Source organism: Salvelinus alpinus, chromosome 6 (assembly GCF_045679555.1).
Source record: "Salvelinus alpinus chromosome 6, SLU_Salpinus.1, whole genome shotgun sequence".
NCBI lineage: Eukaryota > Metazoa > Chordata > Actinopteri > Salmoniformes > Salmonidae > Salvelinus > Salvelinus alpinus.
In genome coordinates this window covers 50,696,179-50,721,662 of record NC_092091.1, presented here as the reverse complement: position 1 = coordinate 50,721,662, position 25,484 = coordinate 50,696,179, and the positions used below count along the sequence as shown (strand labels likewise).

General features: G+C 42.8%; 1 protein-coding gene across 5 annotated transcripts in view; it reads left to right on the top strand.

Annotated features, from left to right (window-relative positions):
- LOC139578816 (seizure protein 6 homolog) overlaps positions 1-25,484 on the top strand; it is an 84,407-nt gene that overhangs the window by 30,468 nt on the left and 28,455 nt on the right. For all 5 annotated transcript variants that reach the window (XM_071406871.1, XM_071406869.1, XM_071406870.1 and 2 more), the window contains 4 exons: positions 18,177-18,369; positions 18,859-19,044; positions 19,326-19,509; positions 23,134-23,297. In XM_071406871.1, the coding sequence (XP_071262972.1) occupies positions 18,177-18,369; positions 18,859-19,044; positions 19,326-19,509; positions 23,134-23,297 (727 nt within the window). The remainder of the gene's footprint in view (positions 1-18,176; positions 18,370-18,858; positions 19,045-19,325; positions 19,510-23,133; positions 23,298-25,484) is intronic.

Genomic DNA, 25,484 nt, shown 5'->3' with positions numbered 1-25,484 from the left:
CGTACAGACGCCCAGCTGGACACTGGAGAGGAGTGGGCTCTGTACGTAATGCCCGCTCGATGTCCACGTCCAGCTCCCACACTACCGGTGCCACCAGGCAAGAGGCCGGGAGTGTGGGAGTGTGATCCATGGACCGTTCCTCTGTGTCATACATCTGGGACAGTGCGTCTGCCTTAGCGTTCTGGGAACCTGGTCGGTAGGACAGGGTGAACACAAAACGGGTAAAAAAAAACATGGCCCACCTTGCGGGTAGGCAGCAGGTTGTCCAGCCAGATGGACAGGTCCACCAGCTGGTCCAATGTGAGGGTGGTGTCTCGGCAGGCCAACTCCCGACGGACGTCCTCGCGCAGACTGCACCGGTAGTGATCGATCAGGGCCCTGTCGTTCCATCCCGCGCTGGCGGCCAGGGTCCGGAAGTCCAAAGTGAAATCCTGCGCGCTCCTCGTCCCCTGCCTCAGATGGAACAGATGTTCACCCGCCACTCGACCCTCAGGCGGGTGGTCGAAAACTGCCCGAAAGCGGCGGGTGAACTCTGCGGAATGGTCCAATGCTGCGTCTCTCTCACTCCATACGGCGTTGGCCCACTCCAGGGCTTTGCCTGAGAGGCAGGAGACGAGGGCGGATACGCTCTCACGTCCCGAAGGAGCCGGGTGGACGGTCGCCAGGTAGAGTTCCAGCTGGAGTAGGAACCCCTGGCATCCGGCAGCCGTCTCATCATACTCCCTCGGGAGCGCGAGCCGAATCCCGCTGGGATCGGGTGAAGGAGGGGTGGACAGTGGGGCCTGCTGTAGTGGGGCTGGTGGAGGCATTGGAAGACCTCCTTCTCTCTTCCATCTATCCATCGTCTGCAGCACCCGATCCATGGCGGTGCCCAGACGTTGCAACATGGTCGCATGCTGCTGGACGCGCTTCTCGTCCGCCAGAGGGGGGCAGTCTGCTCCTGCTGACTCCATTTCAGGTGAGTGATTCTGTAATGCGTCTGTGTGTAGCTGGTGTAGATGAGTCAGGCACAGAAATAAATCATTCTAAATAACAAACTGGCTTTATTTACAAGTTAGTAATAATGTCTCACCGCATTTCCAAGAATGGCCTTTTCTCGCTCATTTTTCATTATTTGAAAATTAAATAATCTCCAAAATATTGTTATTACAAAGCGATTATTATTCTTATTGATTAAGAATTATATAAAAGCTCGTTGGATATTCTCACAGTTATATTATTAGCCCTGTTATTAGCAGGACAATATATATTGGTCATATTGGTCATGGCATATTGGTCGTGGCGCACAATGGGATTGCCTTGTAGTTCTCCAGCTGTATCCACTGAAAGCGCGCAAGGTTCAAGGCACGAGGGCAGGGAAGGGCCGCAGAGCCGCGCACAGAAGACCGACCTAGCCCAGGAGGATGGGGGAGGGGGGTGGACCCACACTGGCAACACTTTAAGGAGCATTGCACTAATAATGGCACTGACGAGGGAAACGTTCCCACTGTTCTGTTCTTAGTGCCAGTCTGCACGTTCAAACTAAAATAATGTAACTAATAATGGCATCTTTATGCTTTCGTTAATAAAATATTTAATAAAAATACTCTTTCAAAATGCTGATGTTTATTTAGTTATGGATCCATAACGAATTACTATGGGAATAAATATCACTGAATTACAGAAACATCCTCCAATCCTCTATATGTAATTATTGGCGGAGAGTCACGTCATATTTTCGATCTACTGTAGGCGAAATGAGTCCCACAAGTGTTGAGTAATGTGCTGTTAAAAGTGGGGTAGGTCTTATTTATTTAAAGAGCATATTGAAGTTAGAAGCAATCGGATTTGAAGCAATAGCCTACAACTATTTTAGCACCGTTTCGCACTGCTCTGAGACAATTATGGGGACTAGTCTTGATAAATCAATGAGATTTTTTTCCGTTGAATCTCCGTTTGGGTATTGGTTAGACTAGAATTTGAAAATTAGGGTATAGAAATGTTATGTTCTTTGTTGTAAACTTTATTTAACTAGGCAAGTCAGTTGAGAACAAATTCTTATTTACAAGGACAGTCTACTCCTTGAACCTCGGTCTCCCGCGTGCCTGCACGTCACGGGGATTCTTTAACTAAATAGCCCAGTACTGTAGCCTACTCCTGACCGTCACGTTGTACAGCGCTATATTTTCTGATCCATCCTAAAGGAAACCCAGAGGGTTTTTCATTTTTCTTGGAATAGAAACACCATAATATGAATTAAGCAAAATCAGTCCCATATACTATGTTCTTACAAAAAAAAGATTTAGATTCTCTAGTACAGCCACTATTGAAGGCTATCAAATGCTTCTCAAAGATGCCCTCTGGTGGTCAAACTAGCACTGACTAGCATTAATGGTACCAGTGGTTCACGCTTAAATAACGTGCCATAGAATTCTGCGGCACCATTCAAGCTGTGCCGCAGTACGCTGCAACTTTTAAAGGACAAACCACTGTACACAGCAAGGAAGAGCTGTGACAGAACTGGTCTGGACAGGAGTCAGTTTTTGGCTCATGTAGACTTATGTGATTACAAGCAGCAGTACATATACGGACACGCCTGGTGCCCAAATGGATGACGTATGTCACGCAGTTGAGAGTCGAGTGTGGAGACGAAAGGATTCGGTTTAGTCAATCATCCTGATAAGCCCTTCCCAGCTAGTTTATGCTGGCTAGCTGACAACAGCAGCAGCATGGTGCTAGTTTTAAAAAAAGTGCAGTTCACGTTGATGGGCGAAGGAGAAATAACACAATCTGGATTTGGAAACCATAGCCAATTAGTTCCATTCCGCGTGATCTTAATTTGAGTCTCCATGAGAAATAACTTGTAATATTGGTAGTAACCATCTGGATGTCACTGTGATACAGTGCTCAATGGGTAGGTAACAGCAGCAATTTGATTACAGCACCAATTTGATTGCTGCGGTCCCCGATATAGCATTTTCCCTCTCCCGCTACACACCCCCTCCCCTTGTGCTTCTCTGCTTGTGTGTGCGCCATTGCTGTGACGGCTGATGCACAGACAGCTTCTCCCACTTACGTGGCTGCGAGCTGTGACTCACTGGTCTGGTAACTAAAAGGGGAGGTTAGCTCAAATTTTTAGCGACTTTTTGATTGGTTATCATATGCACGCTATTTGCATGCTCAATGCCCCTCATGCTTCCTTGTCAATTTGCTATGCCCCCACTAGAGGTAAACAAGCCAAGCTAAAGTTAGGCTAGCTGGCTAGCTAGCCTAGCTAACTAAAACTGTTGGGAGAAAAACTCAGTGATGGAGCTTTCTGAAAAGGAGAGAGATGATACTGCCACATAGTAATGACCAATTTAAGAATTTAATTAAAATAGAAACAACTTAAATTTACCACAGGTGGATTCCAATCAAGTTGTAGAAACATCAAGGATGATCAGTGCAAACAGGATGCACCTCAGCTCAATTTCGAGTCTCGTAGCAAAGGGTCTGAATAGATGTGATCAATACATGATGATGATGCACAATTGAGAGCATCCTGTCGGGTTCTATCACCGCCTGGTACGGCATAAGGTAGTTGTGAAATTGTTAGGTTAGATTACTCGTTGGTTATTACTGCATTGTCGGAACTAGAAGCACAAGCATTTCACTACACTCGCATTAACATCTGCTAACCATGTGTATGTGACAAATACAATTTGATTTGATTATCTGCTTTTTATTTTTAATAAATTTGCAAAGGAATCTAAAAACCTGTTTTTGCTTAGTCATTATGGGGTATTGTTTGTAGATTGTTGAGGAATAACATTAATTTAATCAATTTTAGAATAAAGCTGTAACAGTCAAGGTGTCTGAATACTTTCCGAATGCACTGTATGTTATGTACAATAACCTAGAACTCTACTTCGATGTTATAGAATGGCACTGCAATGGATAAATGTAATGTCGGAATGGAAATTATAGTGTATGATTGAAAGTTTTGTATTTGTACAAACGTAATGAGTAAGAAGTGTTTGTTTGCATGAAATGTTTGCATGAAATGTTTGCATGATAGGCTACTCCCTGTCTTAGGCCTAAATGAACTGCATCATACTGTATATGACTGGGTGACATGCAGCATAAGGGCTGAAAGAGGCACTACAGACATTGAATATCCCTTTGAGCATGGTGAAGTTATTAATTACACTTTGGATGGTGGATCAATACACCCAGTCACTACAAAGTGTTATGTTGAGACAAATCCAATACAACACATTACTGAGTACAACTCCATATTTTCAAGTATAGTATGGCTGCCTCATGTTATGGGTATGCTTGTAATAGTTAAGGACTGGGGAGTTTTTCAGGATAAAAAAGAAACGGAATGGAGCTAAGCAGAGGCAAAATCCTTGAGGAAAACCTGGTTCAGTCCGCTTTCCACCAGACACTGGGAGATTAATTCACCTTTCAGCAGGATAATTTCCTAAAGCAAGGACAAATCTATACTGGAGTTGCTTACCAAGAAGACTGTGAATGTTCCTGAGTCGCCGACTTACAGTTTTGACCTAACACTAGAACCGCTAAAGCAGTAATTTTGACTGCTCATTAATTAATTAATTTTATTATTCTGAAATTTTTAAAGTAATACCCCCCTCCGTCCTTGACTTTTCCTTAATACGTCTATATAAAACACATCGCCGTTGGTAGAATCGTAATATCACAAACAGAACTGGAGTTATAACCAGGTGCAGTGGCCAGTTGATAATCACCCTTATAATTGCCTGGAAATTGAGCCTAAACTATATCGACACTAATTTCACACATACATTGCATTCGGAAAGTATTCAGACCCTTTCATTTTTTCCACATTTTATTACGTTACAGCGTTATTCTATTAAATAAATAAATACAAATCCTCATCAACCTACACACAATACCCCATAATGACAACGTGAAAACAGTTTTTTTCAAAATGTTGCACATTTATTAAAATAAAAAACAGAAATACTTGATTTACATAAGTATTCAGACCCTTTGCTATGAGGCTCGAAATTGAGCTCCGATGCATCCTGTTTCCATTGATCATCTTTGAGATTATTCTAAAACTTGATTGAAGTCCACCTGTGGTAAATTCAATTGAATGGACATGATTTGGAAAGGCAAACACCTGTCTATATAAGGTCCCACAGTTGACAGTGCATGTCAGAGACAAAACCAAGTCATGAGGTCAACGGAATTGTCCGTAGAGCTCTGAGACAGTATTTTGTTGAGGCACAGATCTGGGGAAGGGTACCAAAAAAAATTCTGCAGCATTGAAGGTCCCCAAGAACACAGTGGCCTCCATCATTCTTAAATGGAAGTAGTTTGGAACCACCAAGACTCTTCCTAGAGCTGGCCGCCCAGCCAAACTAAGCCATTGGGAGAGTTGGGCCTTGGTCAGGGAGGTGACCAAGAACCTGATGGTCACTCTGACAGAGCTCCAGAGTTCCTCTGTGGAGATTGGAGAACCTTCCAGAAGGACAACCATCTCTGTAGCGCTCCATCAATCACCTTTATGGTAGAGTGGCCAGATGGAAGCCACTCCTCAGTAAAAGGCACATGAAAACCCGCTTGGAGTTTGCCAAAAGGCACCTAAAGACTCCCATTCCATGAGAAATAAAATTCTCTGGTGATTAAATTAAACACTTTGGCCTGAATGCCAACTAGACGTCTGGAGGAAACATGGCACCATCCCTACAGTGAAGCATGTCGTTGGCAGTATCATGCTGTGGGGATGTTTTTCAGTGACAGGGACTGGGAGACTAGTCAGGACCGAGGGAAAGATGAACAGAGCAAGGTACAGAGAGATCCTTGATGAAAACCTGCTCCAGAGCGCTCCGGGCCTCAGACTGGGGTGAAGGTTCACCTTCCAACAGGAAAACGACCCTAAACAGACAGCTAAGACAACACAGGAGTGGCTTCGGGAAAAGTCTCTGAATGTCCTTGAGTGGCCCAACCAGAGCCCGGACTTGAACCCAATCAAACATCTCTGGAGAGAGCTGAAAATAGCTGTGCGGCGACGCTCCCCATCCAACCTGACAGAACTTGAGAGGATCTGCAGAGAAAAGTGGGAGAAACTAAGGGATTACAAAAAAAATGTCATTGTAATCCGTTACGTTACCAACAAAAATATTGTAATCAGATTACAGATACTTTTGAAAAACTAAATGATTACTCCTAGGATTACTTATAAATTCAGACGGATGTTTGCGAAAAAAAATCTTTGTCACTTCTCTGTTTTCTCAAGTACATTCAAATCAGCATTGAAAAAAAGGCACAAGTTTAAGTTTGTTCCACCTGAGCGAGTCTGACCACAAGTCAGAGACCACTATGATGACACACCCAAATGTGTTTGATGGATTGTGGGAAAAGAGCAGGAATAGGCTTTTTTAGGCTAAAGTCCTAGCTTTGTCTTCCAATGGTGTGACTGCTGTCGATATCCAAAGATTATCCAATTTGAATAAACGCTTGGAGGTAAGGATGACAGCAGTGATGTAGTCTATGGCGATACGGATATCACTTATTATTGATATCTACTGTATATAGTTAATTGATGTGAATCACACTTCTGCTCTCTCATTTAGCTATTTTCGCCTTACGGATTGTAGTTGTTGTGGATGGCTGTTCACAAATCTAGATGTGTATTTGAACCCAATAATGGTTGAATTCAACAAGTTTAAGCTGCCTATCAATCATTGTTTTTGAAACCAGTGGACAGCCAGTGAAAAATGTGCTCTTGCAACAGCTGCATAGTGTGGATCCAAGCCGGTCGAATAAAAGTGGGGCTTTTATTGCTCAATCTAATTCATGCTAATAAAAACAAAATCCATAGGCATAATGGACACATGCTCGAACTTGCACACTTTTGATAGACTTAAAGGGGCAATCTGTAGTTGCAACATCCATTTTTGGATTTCTAAATTATATATACAGTATATACACACTACCGTTCAAAAGTTTGGGGTCACTTAAAAATGTCCTTGTTTTTGAAAGAAAAGCAAATTGTTTGTCCATTAAAATAACATCAAATTAATCAGGAATACAGTGTAGACATTGTTAATGTGGTAAATAACTATTGTAGCTGGAAAAGGCAGTTTTTAATGGAATATCTACATAGGCGTACAGAGGCCCATTATCAGCAACCATCACTCCTGTGTACCAATGGCACGTTGTGTTAGCTAATCCAAGTTGATCATTTTGAAAGGCTAATTGATCATTAGAAAACCCTTTTGCAATTATGTTAGCACAGCTGAAAACTGTTGTCCTGCTTATTAAAGAAGCAATAAAACCGGCCTTCTTTATACTAGTTGAGTATCTGGAGCATCAGCATTTGTGTGTTCAATTACAGGCTCAAAATGGCTAGAAACAAAGTACTTTCTTCTGAAAGTCATCAGTCTATTCTTGTTCTGAGAAATGAAGCCTATTCCATGCAAGAAATTGCCAAGAAACTGAAGATCTGGTACAAGACTGTGTACTACTTCATTCACATGTCTACACTGTATTTCTGATAATTTTGATGTTATTGTAATGGACAAATATTTAGCTTTTCTTTCAAAAACAAGGACATTTCTAAGTGACCCCAAACTTTTCAGCGGTAGTGTATATCCATTGATACTTGAATAATATAACTTAGAAATCCCTCATGAGCTTAGTTCAACTGTCACACTGCTGAGAACACAAAATATAAGCTTGTTGTATTCCAATGTTTGTAAACATTGTAAATGTAAACAAACGCTGTATAGCCTCACAACATGTTTAAAACAAAAACATGTGTATCATGGATGGTCAGTCCTTGCATCCATAGCTCTGTCTATTAATCAGAGAATGGTTACATGTCTCCAGGCCTATCCCTCAGCTTTTTACCTAAACAGAGGTGGAGCTCCCATTTTGTTATTGTTTCCTCTGTGGATTTGCCCTTTAAACAGCTGCATATTATCAAGATATCAAAGTTTCACCAACAAAAAGGTAAACAATAGGCCTACAGCAAATACAGCATATGGCATTCATTTTTTACATGTAAATAGCACTTTCAGTAGTGCTCAAAGCATGCCATTCCATGAAAGCAGTATTTGTTTTTCAACTCGAATCAATGAGCCCAATCAGTCCTCCATGACAACAAAATCATAAACAACAGAGTAGGGCTGGCTAATAAGTCCTTCGTTTTTGGGTCATGCTCAGGTAAAACAATTTGGCTAATCTATACTTCCATATGTGACCCGATTCAGGAAACTAGGTGTATGTCGCAAGTCCTGTGAAGACAGGAGAGCCGTGTGAATGTAAAAAAAAATTTTTAATCAAAATGCATTTTTGGGAAGAAATGCCTCCTTGAACATGTGCACTTTCATGTGCCTTAATAACAAACGTGTATGCTATCTGTAAATACGAATACAATTGTTAAATTACGAGCCTTGTTGGTTAATCCACAGAAAAAGCTGGCAACCTTCCCACTGGCCATGATTGGCTGAGATAATGAGTGGGCTGAACATGCCGAGAGAGGAGTTTGGATTGGTCTGCCATAGAAGCTTGTCAGTCTGTGTTGGTAGTCCTGTCGAAAGCGGCTTTTTGTACTGTGTAGTGGAGCTGCATAAGTGTGGCTCTCCACTTTCTGGAGGATCAAGTTTTGAAATCTGTGGAATTAGACTATGACAGCTAAAGAAATGGAGGAAACTCCTGTCTCCGGATTACATCTTCAAACTAAGGGCAACCGTGGCAAGGCATTCCTGACACGATGATGTATACAGGTAAGATAGCTAGCTACATTTTCAGATATTACACGTTTTCTAATTTTGACAGAAATTGGTTTCATTTCAAGCTAAAGTGTACTGTTAGCTAGCTAAGGTTAGCTGGCTGGCTCCCTAGTTGATGTTATCATTCATTTCCTAGAGCCGTTTGCTGTTCTAGTTAGCTAACATTGAACATGGTTGGTTAGCTCCCAGCACTGTGGCATTGTTGGCACTGTTCATTGTTGTTTAACTAGCTAACATTAGCTGGCTGACTCATTAGCTAACATTATGTGACGTGTGTGAACTTACACTTTGTTTACCTAGCTCGGTACATTGTTTATAGCTAGCTATATGTCTGATGCTAAAGTGTACTGTTAGCTAGCTAACGTTACCTGGCTGGCTCCCTAGCTGATGTTATTATTCTTTTCCCAGAGCCGTGTGCTGTTCTAGTTAGAGCCTAATGCTAGCTGGCTAACAATGAACATGGTTGGTTAGCTCCCAGCACTGGCATTGTTGGCACTGTTCATTGTTTAACTATTTAACGTTGGCTGGCTGGCTTGTTAGCTAACGTTACGTGACGTGTGTACAACACCCGTAGAATATGGCCGGTGTCAGTAAACGTCTGCAAGCGCAATGACATTGTTGCCAGCAGAGCTGGTTAGGGTGTTTTCATTCTATCCAGAGGTAAACAAATCATCGTCCAGAGCGTCAAGTGTGCGCTTCGAGAGCGAAACGAGATGGGTGGGGCTAAAGCTTAAGAGTGCGTGAACAATGCTGAATGGGTGTTGACAAAGAGCTCTTCACTAGCTAGTAAAACATTCAAAGGCGATTTTCTCAAAAGTGAGTTTACAAGTTGATCAACTATCAAAGCAGAATTACTTTCCTATTTTTCCTCAAATGCAGTGTATGATATATCATTTTGTAGCTCTGAGTCTCTACTTTTATCTAATGTAAAAAACACCATTTCAAATTTTGCTACATACAGTGTGGCAAAAAAGTATTTAGTCAGCCACCAATTGTGCAAGTTCTCCCACTTAAAAAGATGAGAGGCCTGTAATTTTCATCATAGGTACACTTCAAAAATTCCAGAAAATCACATTGTAGGATTTTTTATGAATTTATTTGCAAATTATGGTGGAAAATAAGTATTTGGTCAATAACAAGTTTATCTCAATACTTTGTTATATACCCTTTGTTGGCAATGACAGTGTCAGCTCCCGGCATCTGTGGTAGAACAGTCGGAAGCAGCCTTATTATATCCTGTACTCGTGCTCCTAGTAGCACAGGGTTTTTGGCTTGGGGACCGAGATGTTTCTCACCATAGAACTGCCTATGATGACAGCCGGTGATGTTGAATGGGCCGGTCTCTCAGGCAGCCTCACAGTCTGGTGAGCTCCGAGGATCTGAATCCAAGGTAGAAGCCGAGGGAGAGAGAGCCGAGGACGAAGACGCAGGTACCTCCGGATCCGATCTTGATTGGGAAGCCACCACGGACGAAGTCTCCGGAACCTCTGGATCCAGGGCGGAAAAGCTGTTTCTGGTCTGTGTCAGTTCCGGGCTCAACATCTCCATGGAGACCCCCATTGCCAAAGGATGCCTTCTTCGACTTCCACGGCGAGTGACGTACCTCCATGGCTGGTTGGTTGGGTCGAGATCAGCTCTGTTCTCCAGGGAAGGGGGAGACCCCTTCGGGGATGGAGCCCTGCCTAGCGGCGAAACTTCCATCAGACCAGAGCGGCGTCCGGCTACTGGGGTGGAAGAAAAATAAAAAGTAGGTGGGCGTGGATTCCCCAGTAGCTTATGTAGGTTTGCTACTTGCTTGCTAAGAGTAGCTACTTCACTCCTGTAGTCCTCCGCAAGCAAGCAGTTGCTACATTGAAAGTCAACGCAGTCCACATTGTCCTGGATCAAAGCAAAGTAAATGCAGCTCCTGCAACGTTGGAAACGTTCAATAGCGGCCTCCATTTGAGTCCACAGAGCCAGCTAGGCTAGCTAGGCTTTTGCATCTCTCCCCCTATATGGAATCTTGCAGGATCCCGGGACAGATAGCAGCACTCACAGCAATTTAGCCCAACAGAGCCGCAGATATATAAAAACACTGTGAGCTTTTAAACCGAGGTCTTTAGTTCAGGTTTCAGCATTCGACAGGTTTCTGTTTCGGTAGACCGACAAACAATACAACTTTCCCGAATTTAATCCTTTGGTCGTACCCCCCAGGGCAATTTAACTTGTTCCAGAGGCTGCTCCAAAACACCACCAGTGGAGAAAAGGTATTCGCAGTGGACTTCTAGTTCAATTCAAGAGGCGTAAACACCATCCACCGCTTCTGAGTATATTACTCGGTAATTTTCAGTTTCTGGATAATTAAGTAGACGAGCTCAGGGCATGGATCTCCTTGTCTCCCAGAGAGACATCAGGGATTGCAACATACTTTATTTCCTGGAAACATGGCTCTCTCGGGATATACTGTCCCTGTCCGTTCAGCCATCTGGTTTCTCAGTACATCGTGCAGACAGAAATAAAGAACTCTCCGGGAAGAAGAAAGGCGAGGTGTATGTTTCATGATTAACCACTCATGGTGTGATTGTGATAACATACAGCAACTCAAGTCCTTTTGTTCACCCGACCTAGAATACCTCACAGTCAAATGCCGACCGTATTACCTCCCAAGAGTCACAGCCGTGCATATTCCCCATCAAGCCGATAGCACGACAGCCCTCAAGGAACTACACTGGACTTTATGCAAACTGGAAATCACATATCCTGAGGCGACATTTATTGTAGCTGGGGATATTAACAGAGCAAATTTGAGGAAAACGCAAAAACATTGGACCACTGCTACTCAACTTTTCGAAATGCCTACTAGCCCCTCCACCGCCCTCCCTTCGGCAGATCTGATCATGACTCCATTTTGCTCCTCCCTTCCTATAGGCAGTAACTCAAACAGGAAGTATCCATAATAAGGTCTAGTCAAAGCTGGTCTGACCAATCAGAATCCATGCTTCAAGATTGTTTTGATCACGCGAACTGTGATATGTTATGGGTAGCCTCTGAGAATAACATCGACGAATACACGGATATGGTGACTGAGTTCATCAGTAAGTGTTTAGGAGATGTTCTACCCACTGTGACTATTAAAACATAACCAAACCAGAAACCAGAAACTGTGTATAGATCCCATCTGGACATTCACGCAAAACGGAAAGCGAGAACCACCGCATTTAACCATGGCAAGGTGACTGGCAATATGGCTGAATACAAACAGTGTAGTTATTCCCTCCGTAAGGCAATCAAACAGGCAAAACGTCAGTACAGAGACAAAGCAGAGTCGCAATTCAACGGCACAGACATGAGACGTATGTGGCAGGATCTACAGACAATCATGGACTACAAAAGGAAAACCAGCCACATCGCAGACCCGATGTCTTGCTACCGGACAAGCTAAGCACCTTCTTCGCCCGCTTTGAGGATAACACAGTGCCACCGACGTGGGCCGCTACCAAGGACTGTGGCTCTCCTTCTCCGTGGCTGACGTGAGTAAGACATTTAAACGTGTTAGCCCTCGCAAGGCTGCCGGCCCAGACGGCATCCCTAGCCACATCTTAAGAGCACGCGCAGACCAGCTGGCTGGAGTATTTATGGACATATTCAATCTCTCCCTATCCCAGTCTGCTGTTCCCACATGCTTCAATATGTCCACCATTGTTCCTGTATCCAAGAAAGCAAAGGTAACTGAGCTAAATGACTATCGCCCCGTAGCACTCACTTCTGTCATCATGAAGTGCTTTGAGAGGCTAGTTAAGGATCACACCTCTACCTTACCTGACACCCAGACCCACTTCAATTTGCTTTCCGCCCCAATAAATCCACAGACGATGCCATCGCACTGCACGCTTCCCCATCCCATCTGGACAATAGGAATACCTATGTAAGAATGCTATTCATTGACTATAGCTCAGCATTCAACATCATAGTACCCTCCAAGCTCATCATTAAGCTCGGAGCCCTGGGTCTGAACTGTGCAACTGGCTCCTGGACTTCTTGACGGACCGCCCCCAGGGGGTGATGGTAGGAAACAACACCTCCACTTCGTTTATCCTCAACACAGTTGCCCCACAAGGGCGCATGCTCAGCACTTTCCTGTACTCCCTGTTCATCCATGACATGCCTCCAACTCAATCATCAAGTTTGCAGACGACACAACACTAGTAGGCCTGATTGCCAACAATGAAGAGAGGGCCTACAGGGAGGCGGTGAGGTTCCTGGGAGAGTGGTGCCAGGAAACAACCTCTCACTCAACGTCAACAAAACAAACAGCACTTGAAGTCACAGGAAGGCCAAAAAGATCATCAAGGACATCAACCACCTGAGCCACGGCCTGTTCACCCCGTTATCATCCAGAAGGCGAGGTCAGTACAGGTGCATTAAAGCTGGGACCAAGATTAAAAAACAGCTTCTATCTTAAGGCCATCAGACTGTTAAATAGCCATCACTAGCCAGCTTCCACCCGGTTAACTTCTTGCCACTAGGGGGGTGCTATTTCGACATAGCACAAATGTGTATCCAATGTAAACGGTCTCCTACTCAATTCTTGCTCGTACAATATGCATATTATTCTTACTATTGGATAGAAAACTCTCTCTAGTTTCTAAAACCGTTGGAATTATGTCTGTAAGTGAAACAGAACTCGACTTAGAGCACTTTTCCTATGTCTGTGTGAGAATGGGAAATTTTATCATCTGCTTTGAGACCTGTCTTTAACTTTGCCTGTCTTCTATTGGTTGAGATGCACTGCATACGCCTTCCCCTGGCTGTTAGCGAATAGGGAGAGTTGAAATGACGTTCCTACGTATTTCCCAAAGTTTTTAAATTGATTGGAACCGAGGTGTCCGACCTTTCGGGACTTCGCGCTGACGCAAAGAGGGTCTTGGCATGTCTTTTTAGAACGTCTGGTTTTAGCTCCTAGAAGTATCCGGCTCTGTTTTTATTCGCTATAGGCTTTAAAGACATCATAATCTTGTTATTTTGAACCGAATTATACCAGTTTAGGTCAGTATATTGCGATTTTCAGGTATTTATTTCCATGGCGCTGTAGAAACGTGGGTGTCTCTCTCTCGAATGCCATTCTGTACTGCTAATTGCAACGTCGAGGGAAACATTCTCCAACCCAGCAACGATTATTTTGGCCAACGGACACCTTTCACAAGATTCTGATGGGAGTTCAGCTAATAGTAGGTACTATTTATGCTGATAAAACGTTGTTCTGTTGAAAAAGAAAAATGTATTAGACGCCATTATTTTCCATGTAGCGTTGCGCTATCGCACCCTGTATTGTACCCAGTATTGCGCAGTAAGGTTAATTTTAAAAATGTAATTCAGCGATTGCATTAAGAACTAATTTCTCTTTCAAATGCTGTCCAACCTGTATTTTTTTAGTCAAGTTTATGAATAGTTTTCGATAAGATTAGGTGCCTTTCCAAAATGGCGCCGGACAGATTGCTTGATTTTTTGCCCACTAAACACGTTGTGTAACCACGAATTGTGCGGCTAAATATGCACATTTTCGAACAAACTATATGCATTGTGTAATATGATGTTACAGGACTGTCATCTGAAGAATTCTGAGAAGGTTAGTGAAAAAATTAATAGCGTTTGGTGGTTTATAACGTTATTGCTATTTTTGGCATGAATCAATGCTACTGTGTGACTGACTTGTAGTAAGCTAAGATAACGCTATATTGTGTTTTCGCTGTAAAACACTTAGAAAATCTGACATATTGGCTATATTCACATGATCTGTGTCTTTCATCTGCTGTACGCTGTGTATTTTTAAGAAATGTTTTATGATGAGTAATTAGGTAATACACGATGGTCTCTGTAGTTATTCTAGTCATTTTAGTGATAGTTGTAATGGGGGCTGCAATTGTAAACTATGATTTATACCTGAAATATGCACATTTTTCTAACAAAACCTATGCTATACAATAAATATGTTATCAGACTGTCATCTGATGAGAATTGTTTCTTGGTTAGTGGCTATTTATATCTTTATTTGGTCGAATTTGTGATAGCTACTGATGCAGTAAAAAAAAATGGTGGATTAAAAAAAGTGGTGTCTTTTGCTAACGTGGTTAGCTAATAGATTTACATATTGTGTCTTCCCTGTAAAACATTTAAAAAATCAGAGATGATGGCTTGAATCACAAGATCTGTATCTTTCATTTGATGTCTTGGACTTGATATTTCATGAACATTTTATTTTATGATATCCCTGTAACTTTAGGCTAAGCTATGCTAGTCAGCTTTTGTGATGGGGGGGATCCCGGATCCGGGTTTGTGACTCGTGAAAGGTTTTAAGCAACCCTGCACCTTAGAGGCTGCTGCTCTATATACATAGACTTGGAATCACTGGCCACTTTAATTATGCAACACTAGTCACTTTAATAATGTTTACATACTGCTAGACTCATGTCATATGTATATACTGTATTCTATTCTACTGTATTTTAGTCAATGCAACTCCAACATTGCATGATCTAATATTTATATATTTCTTAAATAGATTATTTTAATTTTAGATGTGTGTTTTGTTGTGACTCATTTTAGATACTACTGTACTGTTAGATACTACTACACAAGCATTTCGCCACACCCCCAATAACATTTGCTAAATATGTGTATGTGACCAATAAAATTTGATTTGATAGCAGTGGGTGTAAAGCCATAATACATACGTTTTTCCATGAACAGACTATGATCGATAATGTCAAAAGCCGCACTGCAGTCTAACAAAACAGCTCCCACAATATTTTTATCATCAATTTCTTTCAGCCTATTATCAGCCATTTGTGTAAGTGCTGTGCTTGTTGAATGTCCTTCCCTATGAGCGTGCTGAAAGTCTTTTGTCAAATCTTTTACAGTAAAATTGCATTGTATTTGGTCAAATAACTTTTTTTCTCCAAAACTGTACTAAGGATTACAGGCTGATTTGTCAGCTATTTGAGCCATTAAAGGGGGCTTTACTATTCTTGGGTAGCGGAATGACTTTTGCTTCCCTCCAGGCCTGAGGGAATGCACTTTCTAGTAGGCTTAGATTGAAGATATGGCAAATACGAGTGGCAATATCGTCCGCTATTATCCTCAGTCATTTTCCATCCAAGTTGTCAGACCCCAGTGGCTGGTCACTGTTGATAGTCAACAATAGTTTTTCACTTCTTCCACACTAACTTAAGAGAATTCAAAATTACAAGGCTTGTCTTTTGTAATTTGATCAGTTATACTTGTCAGCATTTGTTGCTAGCATGCCATGCCTAAGATTACTAATCTTGCCAATTAAAAAAATAGTTAAAGTAAATGGCAATATTAGTGGCTGTTGTGGTGAATGAGCCATCTGATTCAATGAATGATGGAGCTGAGTTTGCCTTTTGTCCCATAACGTCTTTATATAATTTATATTTGTTTCATAGTATAGTTTCTTCTTTTTATTCCGTTCAGTCACATGATTTCTCAATTTGCAGTATGTTTGCCAATCGGTTGTGCATCCAGACTTATTTTCTATACCTTTTGCCTCATCCCTCTCAACCATAACATTTTAAAATTCCTCATGAATCCACAGGCATTTAACAGTCATACAGTAATGTGATTCTGAGTATAAACAGCAACACCTCCACCATTGGCATATATTTTTTCTGTTCATTTTATAACCATGTATTGCTGCCACTGTATCATCAAAGGTATTATCTAGGTGAGTTTCAGAGAATATGAATATGAATGCCGTCTGTTACAAGCAAGTTAATGATTTCATGAACTTTATTCTTAGGCTACATATGTTAATATGGGCTATTTTTTCAATTTTTTCTGGGGTTTGTGATTCTTTTCAATGCTTTACTGGGATGCTTAGCAGAAATAGACATGCTCATGTTATTTATGTTTGAGCTGATAGTGCAGGGTGAGCTGCACACAATGGACTTCCTACTAGGGCACACCGTGTCAGTGCTAACAGTTTAACTCTGGTTCATGTTACTGCATACAATAGCTGTAGGCTTAACAGAGGCATTCAGGGCCGTTAGAGGGACATACATTATGTTACTTACATTGTGTCTGCCAACGCCCCTGGGATAATGTACATTTGCTACAGCATTATGATAACTCAGACGCAATGGTAGGGATTAACTGAGCTGGGCTTGGGTCATTGAGTCCAGGAGTAAATATGGTTCAGATGGACTCCATCATTTCTACAGGAAATGTAGAAAGTTTCCAGAAGGTGTCGAAGTTATCTATAGAAGTGATTTCAACAGAGCTACAGCACTATTTTAGCCAGGTGTGTAATGCCAGTATTCTGCTGAATCTTTCACACCCGCTACCCAATGATGGTACCGGACCTGAATAATTTGGCGCTTTTTGGAATCTTTCAGTGCTAGAATCAGTTCTTTAAAATCCATTTTGAGAATTTCCGAGCTAGCCCTCCTAATGTCGTTTGACCCCACATGGACTACGACAGCGTCAGCTCCCGGCAACTGTCGTAGAACGGTCGAAAGCAGCCTTGTAATGTCCTGTACTCATAATCCAGGATAGCACAGAGTTTTTTCCCCGGGAACTATGATTTTTCCCCCCCATAAAACTGGCAATGACGACAGCTGGTGCAATGGCTGAGGAGGAACTTCCGTTCTTTCGCCTCAACTGATTTCGCAAACCCCTCGAGGACCGAAGGGCCCGATAGACCGGAGCCAGCTGTAGTATCCATTGTGGATGATGAATGGGCTGGAGTCTCAGACAGCCTCACGGTGGATCTGAACCCGAGGTAGAAGCCACCGGAGAGGGAGACAGAACAGAGGACAGAGGTGCAGGTACCTCTGGATCCGATCTCGAATTGGAAGCACCCAGGGAAGAAGGTGCCGGAACCTCTGGATCCAGGGCGGCGAAACTGTTTCTAGTCTGTGTCTGGTACGGGCTTAACATCTCCAAGGAGGCCCCCGTTGCCAGAGGACACTGCTTTCGATTTCCACTGCAAGTGTTATATCTCCATGGCTGGTTGGTAGGATTGAGAACAGGAACATCCACCATGTCATCCAGGAGCATCCCACCAACTCCATTCTCCAGGGAAGGGGGAGACCCCTTCTGAGAGGGATTGCTGCAGAGTACCAGCCAGTCGGCTGTGGGGAGCAAACACTTCCACCAGGCTAGAGCGGTGTCCGGCTATTGGGGTAGAAGAGAAAGAAAAAGTAGGCGGGTGTGGATTCCCCAGCTACCTGTTTGCTAAGAGTACCCACTTCACCCCTGTAGTCCTCTCCAAGCAAACAGTTGCAGTATACATCATGTGAAATCCATTCGACATTGGGTAGAACCAGTTGAGAATAATGTATACATGTTGGTTAGTAACCAGTGTTAGGCATTTTTACTCCTCAATGATTCCTTAATGAATCACTAGATGTCCACAATCTCCCCTCTCCCCAGGTGAAGAAAGTGAACCTATCCAAGGACGAGTCCCTGACTATCCTTGGCTATGGAGGGACGGGACCAGAACTCTTAGCCAATGAGACCCTGATGCGTGAGGGTCAGGTGATTCGAAGCTCAACCAATCAGGTGCAGATTTACTACCGCAGTCTCCGGCAGACTGATCATGGTGTGTTCAGCCTACACTATCAAGGTAAATTCAGAGTGGCGTCTTTTCTTTTTCCAAGAAAACATGTTTGAGTCAATACAATGGTTTTATATGGGTGCTGTCCACAACAAGGAGGGGAAGCACACCAAACTTGAGGTGATTATTTTAGTTTAATAAAAATTACAAAAATGAAACGACTACTCAAATTTTGCATGAATACATTATCAAGGTGTATGACATCCGGCCGTGATTAAGAGTCCCATAGGGAGGCGCACAATTGGCCCAGCATCGTCCAGGTTTGGCCGGGGTAGGCCGTTATTGTAAATAAGAATTTGTTCTTAGCTGACTTGCCTAGTTAAATAAAGGTTAAATATTATTTTTATTTAATAAAATAAAAGGTATTTCACCCCAGTGAGCGCTTTGAGTGTGATGGTTTGTTCACATGTCATCCTGCCTTGTTTTGTACAATTGATCTGTAGCACTCTCTCTTTCCTCCATCTTTCTCACTCCCTTAATCTGTCCTACATGCAACAGCCTTCCTCCTCTCCTGCTTGTTCCCTCTTTCTCCTGAGGGAGGGGGTGTGACAGTAACGGACATCCACCCTGGAGGCCATGCCCACTTCCACTGTGACCCTGGCTTCCAGGTCAGGGGCCACGAGGTAGCCACCTGCTTGAACATGACTCAACCCCATTGGAGCTCTCCTGAACCTCAGTGTGTGGGTTAGTGTTCGCTATCTTCTGACTGTAGAATCTTTGACCATGTCAATAGGATACAACAATTGTCTGGGCTGCACAGAAAATGTGTTTCCTGAAACGCACAATGCAGTTTTGTTGTGGCCAGTATGGGTACTGTGAGCTCATTGGAAATTGTTTGTCCACGGAAGGCCCCACATCTCACACAGTTGAGGGAAGTGCTGATGTTTCTGTGGCTGGCCCCAACGCCAGTGTCCACACACAGTGTATATAACTGATGACTCTTGATTGTTCTTCCCAACTGTTAGCTGTGTCATGTGGAGGGTGGATCCGAAACGCGACCGTGGGTAGAATCTTCTCGCCGCCTCCTCCATCTACGAGTAACCATAGCAACGGCAATAATCTGAGCTGCCATTGGCTACTGGAGGCCAAGAAGGGACATAGGCTTCACCTCCACTTTGAGAGGGTTGCGCTGGACGAGGACAATGATAAGTAAGTTAAGATGTTAAAGGGGCAATCTGCAATTGCTACATCCATTGTTTTACTTTTAAATTAATGATATGTACCCTTTGATCCTTAAAAAATATAACTTATAAATGCCTCATGAGCTTAGTTCAACTGTCTTACCCCATCAGTACCCAAAATAGAACCTTGTTTTTACTTCTATCTAATTGTGAACAAACACTGTATAAAGTCCAAACATGTTCAAGTCACATGGATGGTCAGTCTATGAATTTGAGAGTGGTTACATGTCTCCAGCCCCATCCCTCAGCTATTTACTAAATCAGTGGCGTGGTGACAGCTGTGTTATTGTTCAAACTGCAGATGCAGCTGCTCAATTCCACATGAATAATGTAAAACCGATCTTAGTACAATTCTATTTTCTAACCCAGTATTGTGTATTGGTTAGATAATAACTTACTTTGAAAAAGTGAAGTTGCAAAAGTACAACAATAATTTGGCTGCATTGTATTGTGAGTTCAGCATTCACCATCATAGGCTGGTCCAGTATAGATGCTGGTTTTGCTGGTGACCAGCCTTCACTGTGTTTTTGCTGGTGACCTGCCTTCGCTGTGTTTTGGACACTAGTGTTAGGTTATGACAAACAGAGTGAAAAACTAACAGGCAACTAGTCAAAGCTCAAACCAAGTTAATACACCCAATGGGTCAAACAGCTAAAAAGACAAATACATTTTTCCACCAGCACAGTCTCCTCCTTGCACATCAAAACAGCCAATACATATCTGTTGCTAGGAGGGAAGTTAAGTGATAAATAAAACTGTTCCTTCTCACTTCATCTGACCTCGGCCCACATTCCTCACTAATCCACAGCTATCCAACTGTATCAGTGACCAAAACCAAGTGATTGCCTTTTCCCTCACTCAGTAACTTTCCAGACCGCTGGTTCTTATCCACCCTCCATTTGTATTTATATTTATTATGGATCCCCATTTGCTGCTGCCAAGGCCACACAAAATCCACATATACGTGTGTGTATAGTGCGTATGTTATTGTGTGTTTGTATGCATGTTTCTGTGCCTATGTTTGTGTTGCTTCACAGTCCACGCTGTTCCATAAGGTGTATTTTTATCTAACCTATTCCTTGCCACGCATTCTGAAACTAACTGCAGCTCTTTGTTAAGTGTTGCAATCATTTCAATCACTGTGGTAGCTGACGTGTATGGTGTTGAGTCATCCGCATACATAGACACACTGTATACCTACATACAAAGCTCTCCCCCGCCCTCCATTTGGCTAATCTGACCACAATTCTATCCTCCTGATTCCTGCTTACAAGCCAAAACTAAAGCAGGAAGTACCAGTGACTCGCTCAATACGGAAGTGGTCAGATGACGCGAATGCTACACTACAGGACCGTTTTGCTATTACAGACTGGAATATGTTCCGGGATTCATCCAATGGCATTGAGTACACCACCTCAGTCATCCGCTTCATCAATACGTGCATTGACGACGTCATCCCCACAGTGACTGTACATACATATCCCAACCAGAAGCCATGGATTACAGGCAACATCCACATTGAGCTAAAGGCTAGAGCTGCCACTTTCAAGGAGCAGGAGACTAATCCGGACACTTATAAGAAATCCCTCTATGCCCTCAGACAGACCATTAAGCAAGCAAAGCGTCAGTACAGGATTAAGATTGAATCCTACCACACCGGCTCTGATGCTCGTCGGATGTGACAGGGCTTGAAAACTATTACAGACTACAAAGGGAAACCCAGATGCGAGCTGCCCAGTGATGTGAGCCTACCAGACGAGCTAAGTGCCTTTTATGCTCGCTTCAAGGCAAGCAACACTGAAGTGAGAATGCTGTTCATTGACTACAGCTCAGCGTTCAACATCATAGTGCCCACGAAGCTCATCACTAAGCTAACGACTCTGGGACTAAACACCTCCCTCTGCAACTGGATCATGGACTTCCTGACGTGCCGCCCCCAGGTGGTAAGAGTAGGCAACAACATGTCTGCCACGCTGATCCTTAACACTGGGGAACCTCAGGGGTGTGTGCTTAGTCCCCTCCTGTACTCCCTGTTCACCCACGACAGCGTGGCCAAACATGACTCTGCACGGCCAAACACCATCATTAAGTTTGCTGATGACACAACAGTGGTAGGGTTGATCACCGACAACGATGAGACAGCCTATAGGGAGGAGGTCAGAGAACTGGCAGTGTGGTGCCAGGACAACAACCTCTCCCTCAATGTGAGCAAGACAAAGGAGCTGATCGTGGACTACAGAAAAAGGCGGGTCGAACAGTCCCCTATTAACATCGACGTGGCTGTAGTGGAGCTGGTCGAGAGTTTCAAGTTCCTTGCTGTCCACATCACCAAGGAACTATCATGGTCCAAACATACCAAGACAGTCGTGAAGAGGGCAAGACAACACCTTTCCCCCTCAGGAGAATGAAAAGATTTGGCATGGGTCCCCAGAACCTCAAAAGGTTCTACAGCTGCACCATCAAGAACATCCTGACTGGTTGCATCACCGCCTAGTATGGCAACTGCTTGGCATCTGACCGTAAGGCTCTAAAGAGGGTAGTGCAAACGGCCCAGTACATCACTGGGGCCAAGCTTCCTGCCATCCAGGTCCTATATAATAGGCGGTGTCAGAGGAAAGCCCATAAAATTGTCAGAGACTCCAGTCACCCCATTTATAGACTGTTTTCTCTGCTACTGCATGGCAAGCGGGACCGGAGCGCCAAGTCTAGGACCAAGAGGCTCCTCAACAGCTTCTACACCCAAGCTATAAGACTGCTGAACAATTAGTAAAATTACCACCGGACAATTTACATTGACCCTCCCCCTCCCTTTTGTACACTGTTGCTATTCGCTGTTTATTATCTATGCATTGTCACTTCACCCCCACCTACATGTACAAATGACCTCAACTAACCTGTACCCCTGCACACTGACTCGGTACCGGTGCCCCCTGTATATAACCTCATTATTGTTATTCTTAGTGTGTTCGTTTTGTATTATTACTTTTTATTTTAGTCTACTTGGTAAATATTTTATTAACTCTTCTTGAACTGCACTGTCGGTTAAGGGCTTGTAAGTAAGCATTTCACAGTAAAGTCTACACTTGTTGTATTCTGTGCATGTGACAAATTAAGTTTGTGTAACGGCAGTCTACGTCGCCCTCCTCCTCAGACGAGGAGAGGCGAGAAGGATCAGAAGACCAATGTGCAGCGTGGTAATTAGACATAATGAATTTAATCAAACAAAAACAAGACACTATACAAAATGACAAAACAAACTAACCGTCACAGTCCCGTGTAGCACCAACACTGACACAGGAACAATCACCCACAAACAAACAGTGAGAACAGCCTACCTTAATATGGTTCTCAATCAGAGGAAACGTCAAACACCTGCCTCTAATTGAGAACCATATCAGGCAACACATTTAACCCAACATAGAAACAGACAAACTAGACACACAACATAGAATTCCCACCCAGCTCACATCCTGACCAACACTAAACAAGCAAAACACATAAGAACTCTGGTCAGGACGTTACAGTTTGATTTGATTGCTGCCTCTCTACTCTTCTTTCTTCCCCTCCATCCTTTCTTCTCCCTCTTTGTCAGGCTGATTGTGCGAAGCGGAAACAACTCTATGGCTCCGCTGCTCTTTGACTCAGACCTGGACGATGTTCCAGAGCGTGGAATCGTGAGTGAGGGCTTCATACTCTACCTGGAGCTCACGGCCGACTCCTCTTTCATCCCGCTACTGCTAGCTCTGCGCTATGAAGGTGAGACCTTAAAATGCTCCCAGCATCAGAACACAGTTTCTCTTGTCTCTTTCTCACTCTTAATTGTTAATTGACTGTGCAGTACAGTCACTGCTGCTTGCTTTAGTTTAGGGCTGTCCCCGTCAAAATAAAATCTTGGTTGACCGAGAGTCGTCTTGTTCTTAAGACCAATCCATTGGTCGAAACTTTTAAACGTATTTTTCCATATGTGCTTGAATAAAACCAACTACATATGCACTGAGCTTGTCTGATGGTTTAAGCATACTGTTTGATTAAATAATTAAGACACACAAATGACTCAAGAAATGTCAGACTGTGTTAAAAAAAATGACAGCGAGTGCCTGTGTGACTGGCGCACATTGTCTCACTCTCATCGCATGCATATAACCAATAGGGCCTGACCTATAGCTTATCATAATCACATCAATACATTTGTTATAACAAACTCCAAACACAGTAATGTCAACAGCAAAATTGATGAGGAAGACGTGAAAAAACAGAATGTTTACTGGTTGCTCAGGAGGGAAAGAGGAAGTCAGATCTGTGGAAGACATTTGACTTAGCTGTGGAAACTACTTGAGATCAAGATAAAGGAGGGTATAAGAGCAAGCGTTGTATGAGTATTATGTGTGCCAAACAGCTGCTGTTAAGTTACATTATTATAATTCTTTCTGACCATTTTGGAACTGTGTAAACAACACTAAATAAATAACTGTACCAGAGAGTCTGTTCTTACACAAAATAAGTCATACAAAGCCTTTATTACAGAAGACAAAAAATAGTTGCATGCATTCTTGAGTTGCAGTTTATTTGTTGTTTAGGCAAATTATTCGAAGCTCCCTTTGTTATTTCATTATAAAACTAAAATGCTTGATTGCATTTCAAAGCATAAATGTCTCGCATAGTGTGATGGCATGAAAAAATTAATGATTGATTCAGTAGCCTATATATTGAAATGTAGGCCTAAGTAAGTTACGGTATTAAGACTAAACAGGACGCCCTCTTATGCCTACAGTTCAATGGTGGTTATACAAGGCCTACTAATGATAACGACATGACTTATTATTATAATTATGATCATAATGGTAATAATAACCATACGAAGGAAATCAAGAAAAAGCAGGGTATAGGAGCAAGAGCTGTGTGCATACTATGTGTGACAAACAGGTGCTGTTAGATTACAATATGATTTTTCTGCCTGTTTGGAACAGTGTAAACAACCCTAAAGAATTAAGTAATGCCAGTCTGTTCTAACGAAAAAACAATTGTAAAGCCTTTATTACAGCATAGCAAAGATTAAAAACAGCCAAATCTGCTTTATCCGACATTGTGCCATTGCATAAGGCTTGGTGCTCACGGAATCAGTAGGCTATTAAACAAACACTCAAACAGAAGCCAGATCTGTCTTCTGTAGATATATATGGTTGATTTATAAAGCCAGGCACAATTAACAGTTAGGCTATTGATTATAGATCTAATTAAGTTGTGGTTTGCGCTCTCCTCAATTTTCTTAGATGATTAGGCTGTCATGGTCAAAACATATTGATACAACAGTAGCTAAGATGGGGAGAAGTCTGTCCATAATAAAGCACTGCTCTGCCTTCTTAACAACACTATCAACAAGGCAGGTCCTACAGGCCCTGGTTTTGTCGCACCTGGACTACTGTTCAGTCGTGTGGTCAGGTGGGACAAAGAGGGACTTGGGAAAATTGCAGTTGGCTCAGAATAGGGCAGCAAGGCTGGCCCTTAAAAGTACACAGAGAGCTAACATTAATGGCATGCATGTCAATCTCTCATGGCTCAGTGGAAGAGAGATTGACGTCCTCATTACTTTTTAAGAGGTGTTGACATGCTGAAGGTATAGAGCTGTCTGTTTAAAATACTAGCACACAGCTCGGACACCCATGCATAACCCACAAGACATGCCACCAGAGGTCTCTTCACAGTCCCCAAGTCCAGAACAGACTATGGGAGGCGCACAGTACTACATAGAGCCATAACTACATGGAACTCTATTCCACATCAGGTAACTGATGCAAGCAGATTTAAAAAGCAGGTAAAAATACACCTTATGGAATAGTTGGGACTGTGAGTAACACAAACATAGGCACACTCACAATAACATATGCACTATACACACAGATGTACAGATGGAGTTTGCGTTGTAGATATGTAGTAGTGGAGTAT